Source organism: Calidris pugnax, unplaced genomic scaffold, assembly GCF_001431845.1.
Source record: "Calidris pugnax isolate Ruff unplaced genomic scaffold, ASM143184v1 scaffold185, whole genome shotgun sequence".
Lineage (NCBI taxonomy): Eukaryota > Metazoa > Chordata > Aves > Charadriiformes > Scolopacidae > Calidris > Calidris pugnax.
In genome coordinates this window covers 80,086-100,949 of record NW_015090903.1, presented here as the reverse complement: position 1 = coordinate 100,949, position 20,864 = coordinate 80,086, and the positions used below count along the sequence as shown (strand labels likewise).

Genomic DNA, 20,864 nt, shown 5'->3' with positions numbered 1-20,864 from the left:
CTATAGCCAAACAGGATCTGTTCTACTGCTTCCATGGTCCAGAGGAAAAGAAATTAAAAACACACAGCTTACCTAAAAATCAACTGGGGAAAAAAAAAAAAAAAAAAAAAAAAAGGAAAGTATTTGAAAATTTACTCATCCCCTCAGTTGTATCCATTCTAATCTAAACCATTCTGGTTCTCAAACTCTCTTTATCTACAGACTTTCTTCTGATAGCTGTGGTAGCTGTGCCCTAGATGCTCCTCATTTGAGCCATGTTTGTATTTAAACACTTCCTAGAACCAGACAACATTCTGCCAGCGATAGTTTAGCAATCCCAAGTGGAAGAGCTATTTCATCCAGATAGCCTGATTCGATATCCCTGCGCGCTGTTTGTCATCTCTCATAACAGCGTAACTCTTAACTTATGCTCAGCTTGTGATTGATTATAAACTCCAGAAATTTCTTCAGATTAGCTACTTTATCAGTGCCTGCACAGCAGGCTTATTTACATCCAAAGTATTTTGTACCCAGCCTTACTCAACTGTATCCTTTTTTTCTTTTTCCCTGAATTATTTCTCTACTTCCAGACTCTTGTAAACCTTTCAAATGTAAGACATCTTTATTCTAGTTCTGTCCTCAGATAAACCTGCAGATCCTCCCAGGTTGTTGCTCCAGAAACTAAGACACACACAAAGCAAACAGTGGAAGGAAGACCAAAAGACAAAATGCTTTTTGATTTCAGTCCTTAAGTGCGCAATTAAAACACTTCTCACTAACTCACCTGTTAAAGCTACAATCAAAGTGGTGCTAGACATCTAAGAAGAATGTGTAAATGAATTAAAATATGCAAAACATGGCATAAATTATTCTGGCGAGTATACAGTACATAAAAGAGGGATGGGGGGGTGTGGTAGTGAGAAGCCAAACCAAAAAGAGCTTGCTCTATGAACAGGGTGTGCACTTTTATTTTTGGTACTATACCATGGGCAGACAAGAATTCATGAAAACAAGCAGCATGCAGGAAAAATGCAGGTTTAAAAGTACTATTGACCTAAAGAGAACCAATTGTATCCTCAAGTAACTTACTTTATTAACTTCTAAGTAACTGCAAATATGTGAAGTATTACCATAAAATATTTATGCACTTGTCATCATTCGCTCATGAGAACCCCTCAGTCCTCCAGAAAAAGAACTTTAGAAACTTTGATACAGTATAAAGTTACAAGCCCAGGTATTTGGAAGATGTTAAGAAATCCCATGGGACAATAAAGGATCACGCAAACCCAACCTGCTAAATTTTGATTTACTTAAGCAGAAAAAGGAAAAAGCTAACTTTGATAGAGATCAGCAATAAATGGGGTATGATCCAGGCTACATTTGTTACATGAATAGGACTACTTCTTTTTTTTCCCCCCAAGTGCTTCAAGACTAATGGAAGGCAGGGGAAATCCATAAATTTGGATGCAACAACTGGAGATTTAAGTGCTAATCTAAATTCTTAAAGCCAAAAACTTCGAAAAGAAGCAGAGCTATAAGCATATATCCATGGCCAGGACTGCACCAATATATCTCCATAGCTGCACATGCAAATAAGTAGCTAAGGACCTAACACCTCATATATATGCAATACATACCCTATTAACACGTCCAGCCAACATCAATATACATCTGTTTGGGGAACTTGCACCTTCCTTCTAGAAAATGCAAGTCCAATCCTTATTTTAATGGGAAAGAAGAAAGTAACTCAGAAATGTCTCACCTTATTAACCAAGGCTCTTTCCGGCCTATATACCCTTACATCTCAACAACCATCTCTACCTGCAGAGGAGAATCTCCCTAGAAACAAAATAAACAACAGAAGTGCAAATGGCACGTTCTGCCTCCTGATTCATCAGAAGCACTACCTCAAAAGCTTTACTATTGACAGTGTGGGAGGCAGGGAGAGGGGGGGCTTTACAGTGACTACAGCTTTGTTTTTCCACTAATTAGCATTAGCTGCAATGTTGCCAAACAGAAGGGAAAGACAAAACACAGGTATGGAAGACACAGAATTAACTTTTTCAAAGTCACTTTTTTTCATATAACTTGACTATAATTGGCTAAAATAAGTACAGTTTCTAATTCAAAGTCAAGGTCGGTCTAACAAATGCAGTAGCGGTGGGGTATCACAGGTCCATCAGGAAGAACACACTGAACTACTCTAAACTGTTTAATGTAGGGTTTATAAGAAGCGCAAGGCACTGGAAATCCAGCCCAGTAACAACTCAGATCTTGTACCCTGTGCAAAACAGATTTGTAACCCTTGAAAACAAAGTATTTCATTCAATGTAAAACCCTAAGGCTGGGTTTATCATCCAGATACTTACTGTTTATCTAGTTGGTGTCCATCCAACAACAAAAAGCAAATGACACCAATGAATAAAGGCCAATGTTTTTCAATATCTGTGGTGATATAGCTACCTGAAAGGAGGTTGTAGAGAAGCAGGGGTCAGTCTCTCCTCCCAAGTCACAGGCGATGGGACAAGAGGAAATGGCCTCAAGTTGCGCCAGGGAAGGTTCAGATATTAGAAATAATTATATGAATATTAGGAGGTCTCTTCTCCCAAGTCACAGGCGATTGGACAAGAGGAAATGGCCTCAAGTTGCGCCAGGGGAGGTTCAGACATTAGGAATAATTATTGGAAATCCAGCCCAGTAACAACTCAGATCTTGTACCCTGTGCAAAACAGATTTGTAACCCTTGAAAACAAAGTATTTCATTCAATGTAAAACCCTAAGGCTGGGTTTATCATCCAGATACTTACTGTTTATCTAGTTGGTGTCCATCCAACAACAAAAAGCAAATGACACCAATGAATAAAGGCCAATGTTTTTCAATATCTGTGGTGATATAGCTACCTGAAAGGAGGTTGTAGAGAAGCAGGGGTCAGTCTCTCCTCCCAAGTCACAGGCGATGGGACAAGAGGAAATGGCCTCAAGTTGCGCCAGGGAAGGTTCAGATATTAGAAATAATTATATGAATATTAGGAAAAATTTTTTACACAGAAAGGGTTATTAAGCACTGGAATGGGCTGCCCAGGGAAGTGGTTGAGGCACCATCCCTGGCGGTTTTCAAAAGATGGGTTGACATAGTGCTTAGAGACATGGTTTAGTGATGTGGTTTTTTGTTTTTATCAGAGTTAGGTTGATGGTTGGACTAGATGATGTTAAAGGTCCCTTCCAACGTAGAAGATTCTATGATTCTACAATTCTATGTGTATTTCAAGAATCCATTAAATGTTCATCATATGAAATAATGCAACGTTATCCAGTTCTCATTCAAGTAAAATGAAAATATTTCTACCAAATCAAGTAATATGAGATCAAGTCTCCAGAGAAAAATCACTTCCATTTCCATATTAAAGGAAATAAGATAAAATTTCACAAAGTTAGCTGCAAAGAGCTGGTTATTTTTTTTAAGGAAAAAATTTCATTTATCTATAATACACAACCATATCCCCTAGCTCAAATTCCAAGTTTTCAAACAGCAATTACTGAAAAATGCACAAAATGTGACAACAGGTTAGAGAGAGAACGTATTGCTAACAACACTACTAATAACACTTTGTCCCTACAGTTCATCTTTTGAGGCAAAATTTTTGACCCGTTGTTTCCATTTAATATATTCAGCTCTTGGCAACCAAGTAAAGTAGCAAGATTTGTATTTACTGTTACTCCCAATAGATACAGTGAATGGGCAAATAAAAGTGATTATTAATGTATTATCATTAAAAGATATTGCCATTGACCACAATGAGAAATGTTCCACTTGGGAAACAGGAAAAATAAATAAGTCATACTAGATTTAAGTATGTCATGTAGGGATAAAAAGACACCCAACTGCCATCTCATTATTTTGTAACTGTTCTTGGCTGACAGCAGAATAAATCAAATAACAACAATTCTTTCTTCCATTAATTAAACCAAGAGGCATTTTTGACTCTAAAAAGACTGATGTCATAAGATCATATTTTGTACACAACTGAAAAAGAAAATGAATTGAATGGTGAAATGTGGCATATTTAATGCATGCAAACGAACATCAGCCACCTGCTGCTGGTCAATACATCAGTAGCTATATTATTTGCAGCATATTTAGGAAAATCGATTTGTTATGTACCTTCTTCGCTAATCAAAGAGCATGTAATTAGCTTTCTTTATGGATAGAATTGTCATTTAATTCAGTTCAATCATTTGAGAGCACAATTAAAAAAAACTAATTGTATTTTACCAAAACACAAACAACAGGGATTTCAAACTACTGGTTGTAGCCTTCATTTTGATTGCATTTCAGAAAGAAAATGGGGGCCAGTTATACAGCAGGTACAAATGTATATAATGACATTCTTTATGAAGCTGCTGTTTTTCTAAGAACCCTACTTCACTTCACAAAAGGGCACTCTTATTCCCTCAACAAAGCAGCTGAAAGGGAAGTAGCAACAAGTAAACGTCCCCCTGCCGTGTCCGTGAAAAGGGTATGTTCCCATCATGAAGCAACCATACAACCTCTCTTGGTGGGGATGCAAGCACTGCTGCTATTGTATATTCTGCATGACCTCAAGTGGAGAAAAACCATCTGTCCATTCGCCATGAAAAGGACCCCTAGGAACCTCTCCTCACGGACACTACCGGTTCCTCCCAGATTTTAAACTGATGGCTGGCTGTCACAAAAAGTCCTCCTCAAGCCACTCTTACTCAGCGGCTTCATAGCCTTTAGAGTGAGGTGACCAATCATGGCCTAAAAAAACCCAACAAACCAAGAGATGAGTGTGTCTGAACGCAATGCAGTACAGAGATGTGAGTAACCCTCCAGCAATGCAGTTTAAAGAACACTGAAGGCAGTCAAAGAAAGAGAATACTTGAGCATCTGAAAGACAGACGGCAATCTGAGGAGATGCCTGTCTTCACTTGAACACGAGGGTTCTTCAGAACCAGCAGGACTTCTCCCCAGAGAGTCTGAAAAATTTTGGCTGCGTTAGTTCCTATCCAAGTGTTATTATTAGTAACTAGGTTAAATAACTGCAATTCGTCTCAAAGTATGATTTGTGGCAATATAATAATATTGTGCCCCACCAACCTTTTTCTGTGAAGTCCCACACTCTACAAGACAAACACGCACGTGATAGGAATGATGTGGTCACTAGGCTACTAAGCCAAACATACAAACAACATGCCTCGGGGAAGAAAACAATCTGAGACCATAGTTGAAGCCCATTTCTAGCAAAATACCAGTCCATAGGAGGGATTAGAGTTCAGGCCTTAGTTGTTGTCCTTCCTGCTCTACACACAGGAGGAAATCGAAGAGAGATAAAGGGCTGACAGTAACGTGATCAGCAAGGAGGTAAGATAACAGCTTTTGGAATAAATCAAGTCCATCCCTGTGCCTTTAGGACTCCAATGTCAACTTCTACCACACACCATTGGTCTTGATGCTTTAATATGCTTCAATAGAAATAAATAACATGCAGAGTGTGATAGCTCTTATAGACTTTGAGGAACACCACTGCGGCACAGGGAGAGCCAGCAAGCACACTATTTTCACGCTTCATCAGATCAGAAGAGAGTGATGTAGAATTGGAAAGAGTTATGATCGCTCCTGTGCTTAGGGAATAACTTACTACTAGTTCAGACCAACCTCCATCTTACTATAAATTCCTTCCTTGTCAGCTCCACGCCACAGGATGACACCCTCTTGTCAGGAGGGCAACCTTCAGGCTGCACATCCTCCCTGCCCAGCACTTGGCAGGAGAAGCTAGGGGTGTGCAATGACTGCTTACCTATACACACCATAGAATGGTTTGGGTTGGAAGGGACCTCAAAGATCATTGAGTTCCAAACCCCCTGCCATGGGCAGGGACACCTCCCACTAGAGCAGGTTGCTCAAGACCCCATCCAGCCTGGCCTTGAACACTTCCAGGGATGGGGCATCCACAACTTCCCTGGGCAACCTCTTCCAGTGTCACCATCTAGGAGACAGCCTAGAAATATAAAACATTTATCCCACCTTGTGCCACCGCTCAAGTCCCCAATCTGTCCCTTAAGACATTAAACCTGGACATCTGGGATGAGTACACAATGTCAAAAAAAGGGTGCTTCAGTAGAATATATCCCACAGAAACGTCACCTTTTTTCCCCTTCTGACATCACTGTCTTCACTACGCTTTGAGAAGCCCTTTTAAGCAGTTGACACTTCAACACACCCTGCTGCTGCATCCGCTGCTCAGATTGAGTCAGCAATAAGCACTACCTGAGATAATCTCTAGAATACCAAAAAACAATCTGAGCTAACCTTTCCCAGATGCTGCAGAGAAAAGCTGTATGGAAAAAAAAAAAAATGTCAAGACCATTTTACTGTTTTTCCTCTTTAAGACTTCGTCAATCCTTAATTCTTCTTCATTAGGCTGCCTTGGGAGACTCTTTATGAGCAAGTCAGGCACCTTATCTCTACTGTGGTGTGTTCCTCCTCCCTTACCTCAGTCTTTGACAACAGGATTTTCTTCTGGGCATGGATGTTTCTTTTAACAACATCGACTGAGGCATTCTCCCCTCCACTCCTGAAGCACGTTGAAGACAACTTCTTGGTGCAGGCACTAAGGGAGCTGACTAGGAAAGGTGCCCTCCTAGATTTGTTGTTTGTAAACAGAGGGGGAATTGTGAGCAAAGTGGTGATTAGTGGCAGTCGTGGTCACAGTGACCACAAAGTAGTTGAGTTTTAAATTGTTGGTGGAGGAAAAACTGCCAGGAAAACTTCAACCCTGGACTTTTCAATCAATGTGGGGAGTAGGAAAGCTAGTTTACAGAGCTAAAACAACAGCCTGAGCTCAACAGAAGGATCATCTCTTGCACAAGTATGAAAATAAAAAATTAAGTAAATAAATACATCTATTTGAGTAGAAAAACACACGCATATGCAGAATTCAGTCATGTTGGTACGGAAATTAAGATGAAGGTCCAGCTGTATATACGAGTTTCTTTTTTTCTGTCCCTCAGAAATGATGTTTTGAGCATTTCTGTAGGATTTTTGGTAGCTTTATCTAATCAATTCTAAACAAGCAACAACCCTGAGAACACAATTCACTAGGTCTGCAAACTATGAATTGAGATGTTTGAATATATAACTTTCACATAAAGATAAATACACTTAATAATTTCTACTGTTCAGACTGTCCCCAAGTGCAGCCAGAACTCTTACAATATTACAAAACTAATTCTGCATTCCTAGAAGAAGACATAGACGTAATGTTCTTGCTCAGATTGAAAAGAATAAATGATAAATTGAATGGTAAATGAATAAGAAAACCAGCATGTGGAAAATCACTATATATCAAAGCTAAAGTAGACTATATTGGCTGCACATATAAACAGGTATGCATATGGATCCAAAATAAAAAAAAAAAACCCAAAAAAATCAAACCAACCCACACCACTAAAGTAAAAAACCACACACCAATTGCAGACTAGGCACTGGTTTCAGTTAAAATCTTGGGGACTATCAATGGCCTAAAGTAATGTATTTGCACATATCAGGTCTCGTTATTGTCAGGCAGAATTTCAGTTAAAGGCTAAATCATCTGCCTTCAGTTAAAAGTTAAATAATGTTTGGATATCAGAAATTGTGGTAGCACAAGCAGCTACTTCCATCCCCGCTAAGTGATCTGAGCTGGCATTGCCCACCTGCTCAACTAAAAAGATTCTCCAGGGCTGGGTTGGTTTTAAAACAAAAAAAATCCTCCGAAAGAAGATGCCAAAAGGTTACTTCAGTTGCAAACTGATGTATTTGCAACTACTTTCACACATAGTGGTTCAGCAACCTACGCCAAGAAAAAAGAGCACTACACAAGATCCCATTTCAGCATCCTCAGAAAATGAACACCTGACTGCCTGCAATGATTCTTCAACAGACTCCATCTGATTCAGTCTTGCACTGCTGATCAAAATAGAGCACAGAGAGGTGATTACCAAAATTAAGAAGGAGACGAATGCATTGGAGAGAAGGAAACTTCTGCTCCTCGAGACAGTAACTTCATTCAAAATTATGAATACTTGGTCCTTGTAAGTCTCTGGCACACTTTGCTACTATATTTACATCAATTCTATTTCACAGATGGAAGAACTCAAACATGAAGACGTTCCACCCCACCTTTACAGTCCTGTAAATGAATGCAATCACCACAGGGGGCTGTTACTTAGTTGTCCTTGCTGTAATTCATTAAGCACAATGTTTCCTCTAAGGTGTAGTCCTCTCAAGTTGCTATGAGAGAGCTTTTTCCAGAGCGTTTCCAGAAAGTTCCATTAACTATAAGACACGTTGAAAACAGATTAATTTCTCCCTATCATCCTAAAACGGAACTGTATTGTTTGGAATACATCAAAAGACCACCTTGTAGCAGCAAATCAATTTTAAGAGAGAAAGAAAAAAAAAAAAAGAAAAAAAAAAAAAGAGTGAGGCTTTCAGTCTTGCTGAATTTCTCCGTCATTGCTGGAGGTTTGGTTTTCAAGGCTCATACTTCTTTTTAACTGGCCACTCTTAACAGCTTATGCGCTGCTTCTTAATTGAATGTGCTAAAAGAAAGTCCTCCTACCGCACCATCAGGATGTGGTTCAGCCTGGAATTCAAACTAAGGAATTATGCAAAGCTGTCCTAAAGTGAAATCCACAACTGTCAGGCTTAAATACTAATCTCTCCTCATTAAGATTAGTTTCCCTACACTAAAGAAATACACGCTTGCTGCATTGGGGAAAAAAACCACTTCATCATCACATGCAGAAACGTTTCCAGCCTTCTGCAAACATAGCTGTCATTGTCACACAAAAGATACCAACTCCAAGCGTTGGCAATGGTTGTCTAAGCACCGGTTCGTTTTAAACCAGTGTCACACCACCATGTCCTTCAGCCTCTCTGGTCAGTCAGTCAGCATTCACCTGCTGCCAGGAGCCACTCGGGAACCACATACAAGATGATCCCTACTGAACATCCTCATTAGGAAACTGAGGAAGCGTGGGCTAGATGAGGGGGCAGCGAGATGGATGGAGAACTGGTTGTGTGACAGAACTCAAAGAGTTGTAATTAATGGAGCGGGGTCAAGTTGAGAGTTGTAATTAGTGGAGCAGGGTCAAGTTGAAGGCCTGTAAACAGTGGTGTCCCCCAGGGGTTCAATACTTGATGGATGGAGAACTGGTTGTGTGACAGAACTCAAAGAGTTGTAATTAATGGAGCGGGGTCAAGTTGAAGGCCTGTAACCAGTGGTGTCCCCCAGGGGTCAACACTGGGTCCAATTTTGTCCATATTCATCAATGACCTGGACGAGGGGACAGAGCGTATCCTCAGCAAGTTTGTTGATGATATCAAACTGGGAGGACTGGCCGACACTCCAGAGGGCTGTGCTGCCATCCAGCATGACCTGGACAGGCTGGAGAGCTGGGCAGAGAAGAACCTCATGAGGTTCAATAAAGGCAAGTGTAGGGTCCTACATCTGGGGAGGAAGAACCCCAGGCAGCAGTATAGGTTAGGAATGGACCTGCTGGAAAGTACTTCCGAAGAACCCCAGGCACCAGTATAGGTTAGGAATGGGCCTGCTGGAAAGCACTTCTGAGGAAAAGGATCTGGTGGTCCTGGTGGACAGTAAACTATCCATGACCCAGCAATGTGCCCTTGTTGCCAAGAGGAACAAACAGGATCTCGAGCTGCATAGGGAAGAGTGTGGCCAGTAGATCAAGGGAGGTCGTTCTTCCCTTCTACTCTGCACTGGCGAGGCCACAACTGGAATCCTGCATCCAGTTCTGGGCTCCCCAGTTCCAGAGAGACAGGGAACTGCTGGAAAGAGTCCAACGTAGGGCAACAGAGATGGTGGAGGGATTGGAGCATCTCCCTGATGAGGAAAGGCTGAGAGAGCTGGGGCTCTTTAGCCTGGAGAAGAGAAGGCTGAGGGGAGACCTTATTAATTCTTTATGGTGAGGGTGCCAGAGCCCTGGAACAGGCTGCCCAGGGAGGGTGTGGAGTCCCCTTCTCTGGAGATCTTCAAGACCCACCTGGATGCAGTCCTGAGTGGTGTGCTCTGGGCAACCCTACTTTGGCAGGGGAGTTGGACTAGATGATCCCTTCCAACTCCAACAATTCCGTGATTCTTCATAAAAACACACAGCAAACACCCCAATCCATTTCTGTAATACCTCTGCACTCACTTGTGAGTGCCAACTACAGCCATTCCCCAGGCCGCAAATTACTAACTGACACAAATAACTGTCAGGCACCCAGCAGGACAGAGAACAAAGAAGAGTTCAAGCTCAGCACTGCCATAAGGGTCACCTTAACAATGACACCACTTGAGAACGTCTCCATAGAGCGCACCTCCTGGTATAAGGCCCAAATTATGAGCTGGGATGTATTTTTACTTAAGCTTGAGACAGCTATCCTGTCTGAGATGAAGAGTGTGAAATCAATAGCATAACAATCACTTTTGTGTCAAGCTGAAGTGACAGTTCTTAGCATTTGTTATCCTTCAGCTGGCAGTAACCAGTAGTACAGCAGTGGAGGTGCAAACATTAAAAGAACTCTCTCTTACGAGGAGAGGCTGAGGGACTTGGGGCTTTTTAGTCTAGAGAAGAGAAGGCTGAGGGGGGATCTGATCAATGCTTAGAAACACTTAAAGGGGGAGTGTGAAGACGATGGAGCCGGTCTTTTTTTCAGTGGTGTCCAGGGATAGGACAAGAGGAAATGGGCACAAACTTGAAGAAGTTCCACCTAAACACGAGGAGGAACATCTTTCCTTTGAGGGTGGCAGAGCCCTGGAAGAGGCTGTCCAGGGAGGTGGTGGAGTCTCCTTCTCTGGAGACATTCCAGACCCACCTGGACACGTTCCTGTGCAACCTGCTCTAGGAGGACCTGCTTTGGCAGGGGGATTGGACAAGATGATCTCTAGAGGTCCCTTCCAACCCCATGTGATTCTGTGAACATTTGATAAAATCTGCAGAAAAGTACACAGACTCTCCAGCCAACACTTAACAGTATTCTTCGTAGCAATGGACATAGCCATTGGACATTATCTAGATGTAAACTCAGTGACTGGAGAAGAGAATATTAATACACAAACTATGGTGTTTATCCTTTTAATCCCCTATGCTCAGGTATCACGGCTTCCCCTTAGAACATCAAGGGAATCAGAAGAGGAGCCGACCCAGAGGGTATGGGCACAGGGGGAGGAGGGGTTCCTTCAGGCAGCTGGTTCACATATTTTTAAGAGATTATTAGAGGTGCCAGCTAAAGGAAATACCTCCTCAACTTAAAATGCACACACTTTGACTTTCAGCACTGCAGTCCTCCACGAAAACCCTACCATCGTGCAGCTGAAGCGCTGCTATATCAGAAACCTTACATCATTTCCGACCAACACAACTGGTACTACCAGCACAAGCAAGGCCTTAGGCTGTGGCCATCCATGCTCTTCCTCTTACAGATTGTACATGATCTTCATCACAGAGATATCTTTGTGGAAAGTTTATTTAGCGTTCTTCGTGTTACCAGGTGCTGTTCTGCTTTCAGATACATCCACACAAATCTGTTACTGCAATGGCAGCCACAGCTCTGATAAAAGATTTTGTCTCCAATTTTGAATATTACCAGGTGCTGTTCTGCTTTCAGATACATCCACACAAATCTGTTACTGCAATGGCAGCCACAGCTCTGATAAAAGATTTTGTCTCCAATTTTGAATATATTTTCCTGGTTCCAAAACCCCTTCTGTGTTCCTCATCCCCCACCCCTAATTTTAAGCAAGATCTTTTAAATAGCAGCTTTGCAGCAAAATCTTAAGGACAGTCCACTAAGAATGAGTTGATACTTATGGAAGGAACCTAATTCATGAACTAAACCTTTGATGTTTGCTTGTGGTGTGATTTTTTTTCTGTGCTATTATAATCAGAGAAGAGATATGGAAAATACTCAAGTGGAAGGTAAAATAAATCTATTTTACTTAAAGACAGCATAAACTGGAAATGGCAGAACAGCCAAGGCCTTAAAACTACTCATTTTCTACAGTCTTCCTCCCACGATATTTACAGCTCTTACACTACAGCCAGGTACTGTACTACTCCCTCCTAAGAGTACTAAAACTCTTCAAAAGGGTGCAAAGAGCCAACATGATGAACTAATTGGTTCGGTTTCCTGAGGAAATAAAACACTTCCACAAATGTTAGCTGCTCAGAGGAAGCACCTCCCAGGTACCAACAGACTGAAGCAGTACCAGGAAAAGGCAGGAGTGAGCTATTTCAGTCCAGGGAAAGTAGTGGATCAACCTGGCTTCACAGGGGTCTTCCCTGCCATAGTGAGCTACATTCTACACTGTGTCACCAGGGCTTGGCAGGAAGCCCACTATCTGTCCAAGATATGGCAGAGTGTGAAAGACTACCAAAGTCATCCTTCTGCTATGTTACACCCGCACGACAGTGAAGATCAAAGAGAAAGATGACTTGATACCCTTCTTCCTCTCCTCAGCACTTCTTCAGCTGAGCTTGTAGGAGAGTCACAGAAGGGCAGGGGAAGCTACTTAGAGGGACTCACGTCCATCATAATTCCCTGTACAGCCTCCTTTTCAACCTCCCCAAGAGTCAACAAACTTGTGATCCACTCTCCATCGTGAGCCCAAACAAGACATATTGGCAAAGGCAAACATCTATGAAAAAAAATATTTTAAGTTGTGTTCGTAAAAACCCAAATTTAAATTCCTAAATACTTAAAAAAACCCAACCACAAAACGTGTTCGTAAAAACCCAAATTTAAATTCCTGAATACTTTAAAAAAAAAACCAACCACAAATCATTAAAGAAATGTTCTAACATACTTGCCCAACACACAGTAATTGCAAGATGAGTTTCGTGCACAACCAAAACCAAGATGATAACTCTAATACAGACTAAACTAACAGAACTGATTTGCATAGAGCTTCATCTATTTTCTCATGTAATTCATCTGTGAACATTCTAAAGAAAACTATACCTTCTTTATACTTGACAACCTCCTGCTCAGTTTAAGACAGTGTAGGACAAACTATTGTCCCTTCAAAGCTACATTGCTTCTTGGTTGAGCATTTCTAAACAGAAGTCTCTGAAATCACTGTATTAATTTTCAGAACATTCTGAAAGAAAAAGTAACATCCCAGTTTTATCACCTCTGTTATTCCACTCTTCCATCATTCCATTGATTGTTTCTTTGCCCTACAAAGGGCAAAGTATCTCTGTCATCTTATCTCTGATAATTATAAGGACATACATTTCTAGTAAAAATATTTACGTGAGTGTATAACAAGTTTATATTTCTTCAAAAAGCTTGCCAGGCATCTTCATCTGTTTCAAAGCTTTCCAAGCCCAAGAAGAAATAATTCTCCCCAAACATGCATGCAATGTTTACAACTGCATGTAAATGTTTGCTCCTATAAACATACATCTGCAAGAATCAATTTTAATACAATCCTTCCTCAAAAATAAATAGCTAAATAAAATATAGAAGAGCAGGGTAGGAGCAGGAAGGATAAGAAGTTTTATAGTGTGCATCACAGACAAGACTGTCTTCTAAACATACTTTAAAAGCTGTTTTAAGGAGAGGACAATGATCAGGTTTTCTTCATGAACATGAAGGACGGGACAAGTGGTTTACTTCACAAATAAGGAAATTGTAGCTTGCTGCTAAGAGCTAGGCAATCTATGGAAATATTTAAACAGTAGATTATTTTAGCTTAGGCACATCCATGCGTCTGCAATTTCTTGCGCTACACATTTACCTATTTACAGAGAAGCACCTTTTAACTGAGGAGACTGTTTACCTGATTTACATTAATCACAAAATTAAGGCAGATCCAACAACCTGTGGAGCTGCACTCAACAACTTCACAACCACCTAGACACCACAGTCGTGAACCGCATGGAAGGAAATACCCGATGACGATGGCCTAGATACATTTGCTCCAGAGAACAGAAGCATGAATAAGATGATCTCCTGGGGCATCAACCCAACTGGTACTTCTAAAGTTGTTTGAGTCTACATAGATAAAAAAAAACACAGCTGTATTTGCATGAAAGGTACATATGAATCTTACGCTTTCAAATTTGGCACTCAGTTCTGAAAATGGGTCCTGACTTTTACTTTTATTAAGCTCTCACAAACAGCTTCTTCTGCTTAACTTCACCCCAAGAAAAGACCCAAGCAGATGAACTTGGCACCGCTCTACTGTAAGTCTAACTAGTAAAAAACATGACAGCCCACAAGCTTCCCAAAAAGCAAGCCTGCAGCATCGCCTTCACTATCGTGTGCGTTATCTGGCTGCAGCTTTAAGCACATAGGGTGAAAAATCTTTCTTCCAGCCTGGATTATTCTATGCCTTCTTTCATCTTCTTAATAGGCCCAAGTTAGCAGTCAGATTTCTTTCTGTGGCTGATTTGGGAAATCAACTGAAACAATGAAAAGGAAAAACCCCCTGAAGGGGCTGTAGTTAGCAACGGGACTCAAGTTCTGTCTGTGTTAAAAATGGATGGTTCCGTGGGGTTGGTAACTTGAAGATTTTATCTATATGGTTCTATCCAGTGACCTAGAAGGCTCTATAACAGACAGCTTCTGCCAGCCATGCTGTTTGCAAAGCTAGTTGATTTTATGGCTCTAAGAATACACAAAAAAAAAAAAAAGAAAAAATAGGCAGATAGGCCACAGCTGGTAAATTTTGAAGGGAATAAGAAGGAGGATGGGTGCTGTTCTTCCGGCAACACATTCCCAAGAACCCACTGACCTTTAAGGAAAAGGGCAGGGGAGTTAGATTTGCTGAGCAGAACTGTTATCCAAGCCTTAAAGGCTCTTTAAGGAAACCGATAGATTTAATCATTTATGAAAGAGAAGGAAAAAAAAAAATAATATTCACCAAAAACCCCAAAACACCCTCAGTAAAAGCACTGCTCCAAAGCAGGTTTCACAGCCACTTCTCACACCACAAGACTCGCTGTACTTGAATGGCTTTGACACCTCAGCAGTTCGAGAGGGACAGCTGCCATATGGAAGGAATCATAAGAACATAAAATACATGTTCTTCTATTAATATTAATCTCATATCAGAACAGCCAATGCAGACAATTAAACCTTCCTTTTAACACGTCTGATTTGATAAAACTATGCAAGTTCAGCAAATTTTTAATTCAAGTCATAGAAAAAAAACTTTTGCTAATAACACCTCTGTCGTCAAACCAACCTTTTTTGCACCACCACTGACACCAGTAATATTACAGAAGACAGAAATCTGGTCCAGTCCACTGTCAATCAGCTCTCCTTTGAGCCACATTATGTTTCATTCATCACGCTGCACACCCCATCTCCTTACCCAGCGGGAAGGGAATTAAAAGGTCACATCTTAGCCAATAAAAATATATTTAGCTATTCTGTGGGGAGAAAACAGTGTCTCTAATCAGTCATCCAAACAAGACAACAAGGCTACCCAGAAGGTTGCACGCTGCTGCACATCAATAAACATCTTTATCCAGGAACTGAAATGAAAAATATCAAACCAGTGAAGGTATGAAAGGGGAACTCAAAGCCCTGTCAGAAAAATTACAAAATTAGAGCTGAGCACTGCATTCAGCAAATAGATGATACAGACATGGCAGAAATAAGTATTGCTGGGAGCTAGGTTCAGATAGCATACTCTGGATTTTTAAGTTACAGGGAAAAACATGCTTTCTATATATATTTGTATATGTTAGGTATCCATATATATGTATTTTCTTTTGGGTCTCTCTACTGGTGAAGACTTAAGGCAGCTCCTCTTTTCTTTACCTCTTCAGCCTTTACAGAACTGAATCATAATTTTTTAAATAAAAAAAGCAATACTCCACTGATACCTATTTCAGAATTCTTTTAATTCCCCAAATTGATTTCTCCTCCATTCTCTCAGCCTCACTGATTGAAATGCTGCAGGAAACAGTACTTACGGAAAACACCAAAATAGGAAAAAAAAAATGCCTAAATTGAACTTTCACTGCATGTCAAAACAAACATTAGATGCTTAGGAAGACAAAACCAGTACTGGGATGCTAAGAAAATACATTGATTTTTGCCCTCCATGCTGCTACCAAAACACACACAGCAGATTCATCACCTTACGGAAGGTGATGTAGCCAGGAATAGTGGGAACAGAGTTTTCCCACTAGAATTGCTATAACCAGAATAAGACCAACTAATATTCTGTATCCCCCCCCACCGAAAACACCTTGGCTTAAGACATTTCATCTCCTGAGCCAACAGGTTTATACACACACAACTATACCAAAACAAGCTTTATAACCCGATCACAGCAAATTGTGAAGTGAAACAGGAGGTGCTCCAAATGCCAAACCATAAAGCTCTTTAGGACTGGAACAGAGAATCCAGATGACATGATTGCAAAACCAGCACAAAAGGGCTGGCTAAGAAAGAAGAATGATGGCAGCGTCCATGTCTGGATAGGGTTTGAAGCCACAGGTATCTGAACACAAGAGGAAGAAAAAAAAATGCAGGTTTATTGAAAGGAAAGATAGAAGAGGAATAGCAAAGGACCAAACACTGCCTTCTGGCACAAAAGAAAAACAAATTTGTTTGATCAACTTTGCCAGGTACCCATCAGGGAAGTTTAGCTAATGTTCTGTGGAGTGAAAAAACAACAAACTCAACCAAAAAAAAACCAACCAAAAAACCAAACCCCAAACCTGCAAATCCCATCATTTTACATGCAAGCTATAGTGAATACACATATACAGCGCATCATCGCAGTCAGAGATAAAAAGCATCTCTTATGTTATGCAACCTACCCTTTGTCAATGCAGAACTAAAGAAACATATGGCATATAGGCATTCTTGCTCATATCATACTGTTGGATTTGTAAATAAAAAAAATATCATTATAAAGTCTTCCTCAAGAGAGAAGAAAAAAGAAACTCCTTCCCAAATTGGCCTAAAGGGACATGCAAAACCACAGATGACAGCCTTCCAGCCTTCCTGCTGACCAAGGCTGAACTTTCTGTACAAATAGACTTGACTCCTGCTCCTGCCAACACCACCCGACTCCAGGAGTGGGCTCTGAGGACCACTTACAGAATGAAACATGGTGGTGCGTGACCCTCACGATACCTAAAGGACCCATTCACTCAACCACACAAGCATAGGTTAAGTTCTGGTGAAGCCTACAGGTCCCAGGTAAACACGTGAATGCTTTCTGGAAGAAGAGAACCCAAACCTACAAAAAAAACCACCAAACCCTAAGGCTTTCTTAAAACTTGGTTGAATTGGGAGTATCTCTGTGCTTTCTGCATGTGTTACTCTTTGAACAACAGGTAATTCTAATAATTCCTGGCACTTAGCAAGAAGCATCCAGCACGGTGCTTGACTGTTCCTCGTAAAAGTTGATTATTTCATACATTTTAATCTTCCTTTAAATGGCTGTGGGAGCACAATTACCTACACATCTACTTGGGGTTTTTTTTGGTCATCTTTTACAGCAGAGAAACATTCATTTACAACAAATAATAAATCGGGCAAAGTAAAAGTAGCTGATGATGCTTAAATTGATTTTAGCCACTCGATTTGCCCCCCAGTCCTATGTGCAGAAGGGCAACTGCCGGCGGTGACCGCGGCGCTAGCTGCAAGCATGGGATTTAAGCTGGCACTCTGGTTAGAGCTGAGGTAATTTAAGAGGAATGTCAGCACGCATTTACTTTTCAAACTTTATTACTCTGCTTTAAGAGGAGAAAGAATGCCTGCTATTGTCATTTTAAAAATATTTACAAAATCTTCGGTATCTGGTTTTAGTCCTGCAGAATTAAAATCAAAACTCTTAACGTTTCCTCACGTTGTGTTTCTTTTTGTAAAGTAGAAAGTAATAATTAGAAAAAAATAAAAACAAAAAACCAAAACACATCTAGTGAAAGCAAAGGTTTTAAGGAGAAAAGCGACCACTCTTCCCTCTAGAAAAAGTTCAAGGCTCCTGGTGAATTAAAAGGAGTTACATGTGGACAGCTCTGCAAACGAGGAGCAGTTGGGAATCTGGCTGCCTTTGGTATCCAAGCCATTCCAGCCCAGTTTCCTTTGAACGTGGAAGTTCCTGCCATGGAGAGCCACGAGGGGATGAACATCTCGAGCTAATGAGATCTACACCAGTTGCATAACTTCAATCCCAAATCAGAGGCCGCATTCTCACCCTCCTGTCTGCAGATTGAATTTCCCTCTCTTCTTTTGGGAGAGAACAATGTAACCTATTTTTAAACAATCTTTATTTCTCTTTAAAGAGCAGGATGGTGGAAACGGTCTTGGTGGCCATTTGGCAGCAGCCTTTTCTCACAGGATGTTTCAAAAAATCACCTCCGTCCCAGGAAGGCTTTCCAAAGTCATCTCTAACAGACAGTATTTTATTATTACAGAAACCCAGGGAAGAAATGCAGGAGCCGAGGAGAATAAAGCAGCAAAATGGAATCATGTGGGGAAGGAAAAGAGGCAATTTACTCTTTGGCTTCACAAATAGCAGGCAACAGAAAAAAAAGACCACTGCATTTTCATGATACTTTTCCTATTAAACCAAATGCTTTTCTGAACACAGTAGTCCAAATTTGCAATAGCAGCGTTAAGGATGAAAATAAAAGCCCGTCCTGTCCAGTCAAAAAGGAATTCTAACAAAGGGAACCAAATGAAGAAAAACAACAACTTATTGACTCTATCCCCTCCTGCTCTGCCTAAGGCTTGCTGTTAGGAAGTGCTGCTCAGGTAGCGGTGCCACTCAGCCAAGGCTCCCAAGACAATGCCATTTTGAGGGAGACACCTGTCCGCCGGCGACAACCATGAGAGCATCAACTCATTTTAAGCTGTCCAAAATCAGGCTACCACATGGCAACATCTTTCAGCCGCTACAAAACTTGCTTCCAAACTGAAATAGCTACCCAGAGGTGAAAAGCTCCGTATCACATTTCTAATCCCCAGACCAGCTAGTCCTCTCTGCATTTTTTTTTCTTTTTCTTTTATAATTATTCATATAAATTTTCCCAATCTTATGAATCTTGCTCCCTTGAAAGTGTTTCCCAGATTGCTATTTTTGGCTTTCATCTCGCAAGAATTTCTCAATGCATACAAGGAATATTCTGCTGCTCGTTATCTATTTGATAAAGTATATTTTTTAAGAAAAAGGTCAGGTAAAAATTGGTATGATGTGGAGCTCTAGTGGTAGTGGGGAAGTAAAGCAGCACGTAACACCAACTGTGAAACAGTAGATACTGACATTTAGTATGGAAACAGCAAGCAAAAACATTGAAACAGATAAATTCAAACAAGGAAAAGGGAGAGAGCTTGGCATCAAATTCGATAACGTTTCAGGCTTACAGAATAGATCTTTGCATACAACGTGACAAGCAACCCTCCTTTTAGTGCACAAACTTGAATCTTGTAATTTATTGCAGTTAAGCAACAGGAAAAAAAAATAAGATCAACACTGTATGCTCATATTAGCCTTTAAGGAAAAAGTTATATATAGAACAGCAGGAAACGAACGTTCCTTACCAAAACTACCAAAACAGTCAATTCATTCTGTGCCCTCTTTTAAACCAGTCCTAGTTATATATACTGTCCTTTTCATGCTAGCCATGGTAACTCCTGTACCAGCCAGTAAATACTTCGCTCCCAAGTTCTATCACCAGCAAAACACTCTACCAACCATTGGAGCCAGTTTAAACACTAAGATTCAGGAGCCCTTTCAGAGGGATGAGGCAGGAATTAAAATCCAAGCCAGAAGAACTCCTTCCTCATGTACCCAGCACTATCACACACATTCTGTTGGCAAACATTGGCAGCCTAACTCTGGTGGGCAGTCGATATTCCACCTGTAAAGGAGATGTTTTTTATTTTCCAAACAGAGTGGCAGGATGTGCAAAGCGAAGTGTGTGCCTGGCGTGTTTCCTCACACAGAGGATGCTGGAATTCCTACAGCACCCTCTGCAATGCTGGCACTATTTGCTTAACTTTTAAGATGCTATTTGAACTCGGGTACATATATATTGCAGGAGGTTAGGAGGCTAAAACAAGAGGGACAGTTATCAGACTGTCCAAAGCAGCACACCAGAGGAAACGCTGCACACAACCAACTGAGCCCGGTATTAGGAGGCCCCCTTCCCAAAGCCCAGCAACATCACTGGTTGCACAAACAGCCACGGTTTGGAACCCTCTGTAATGAAACCTGCCATCCCATCCGGGGAAACCACTTTTCCCCTACGACTACAGAAAAACAACACCAAAAAGCTCTTGTACCTACAGCTGGCAACTTGCAACGGACTCTCCGCCTTTTTCAATCCGTGTTGTACGTCGTTTGATATTTTTGCTGCAAACTTTCGCTCTGCTTCCCAAGCTGGGCACACAATGCCTTGATTCAGGACCACCCCATTCATTTAAGATAGAATATATATATTTTTTGGGGGGGTGTTACTGTTTGGAATCATGCAGCCTAACGGGGGGGTTTAACTAGCATTCCTTCCAATCAGCGCCAGAGTGGAAACAGCTGATTCTGGGCTTTACACCTTTTCCACCCAAGGTACAGCTGTTGTTTGAAGAGGTATCACCTGGATTTGAAAAAAAGACGGGGTACCAAACACACACACACGAGTTACAAGCCTCAGAGAAGAGATCTTTCCCAGCTGTGCCTGTTACCTGGTGGGCAGTTGCACTCTGGAGGCGCTTCTCTGGCTACTCGTATTTTGGCCAAGTGCTCGTAGGATTTCTGTGGGTGAGAGAGAAGCAGTTTGAGGGCACTGTGGGGCGAGCTCACCCCACACAAACACCCCCTCCCACCCCACATTTCCCCCCC

At 41.2% G+C, this 20,864-nt stretch overlaps 1 protein-coding gene across 1 annotated transcript in view; it reads right to left on the bottom strand.

The window, feature by feature from the left end:
* The window catches only part of COL25A1 (collagen, type XXV, alpha 1), a 333,672-nt gene that overhangs the window by 312,273 nt on the left and 535 nt on the right, over positions 1 to 20,864 (bottom strand). Inside the window, exon 2 of the mRNA XM_014948992.1 lies at positions 20,708 to 20,777. Coding sequence (XP_014804478.1) covers positions 20,708 to 20,777 — 70 coding nt within the window. The remainder of the gene's footprint in view (positions 1 to 20,707; positions 20,778 to 20,864) is intronic.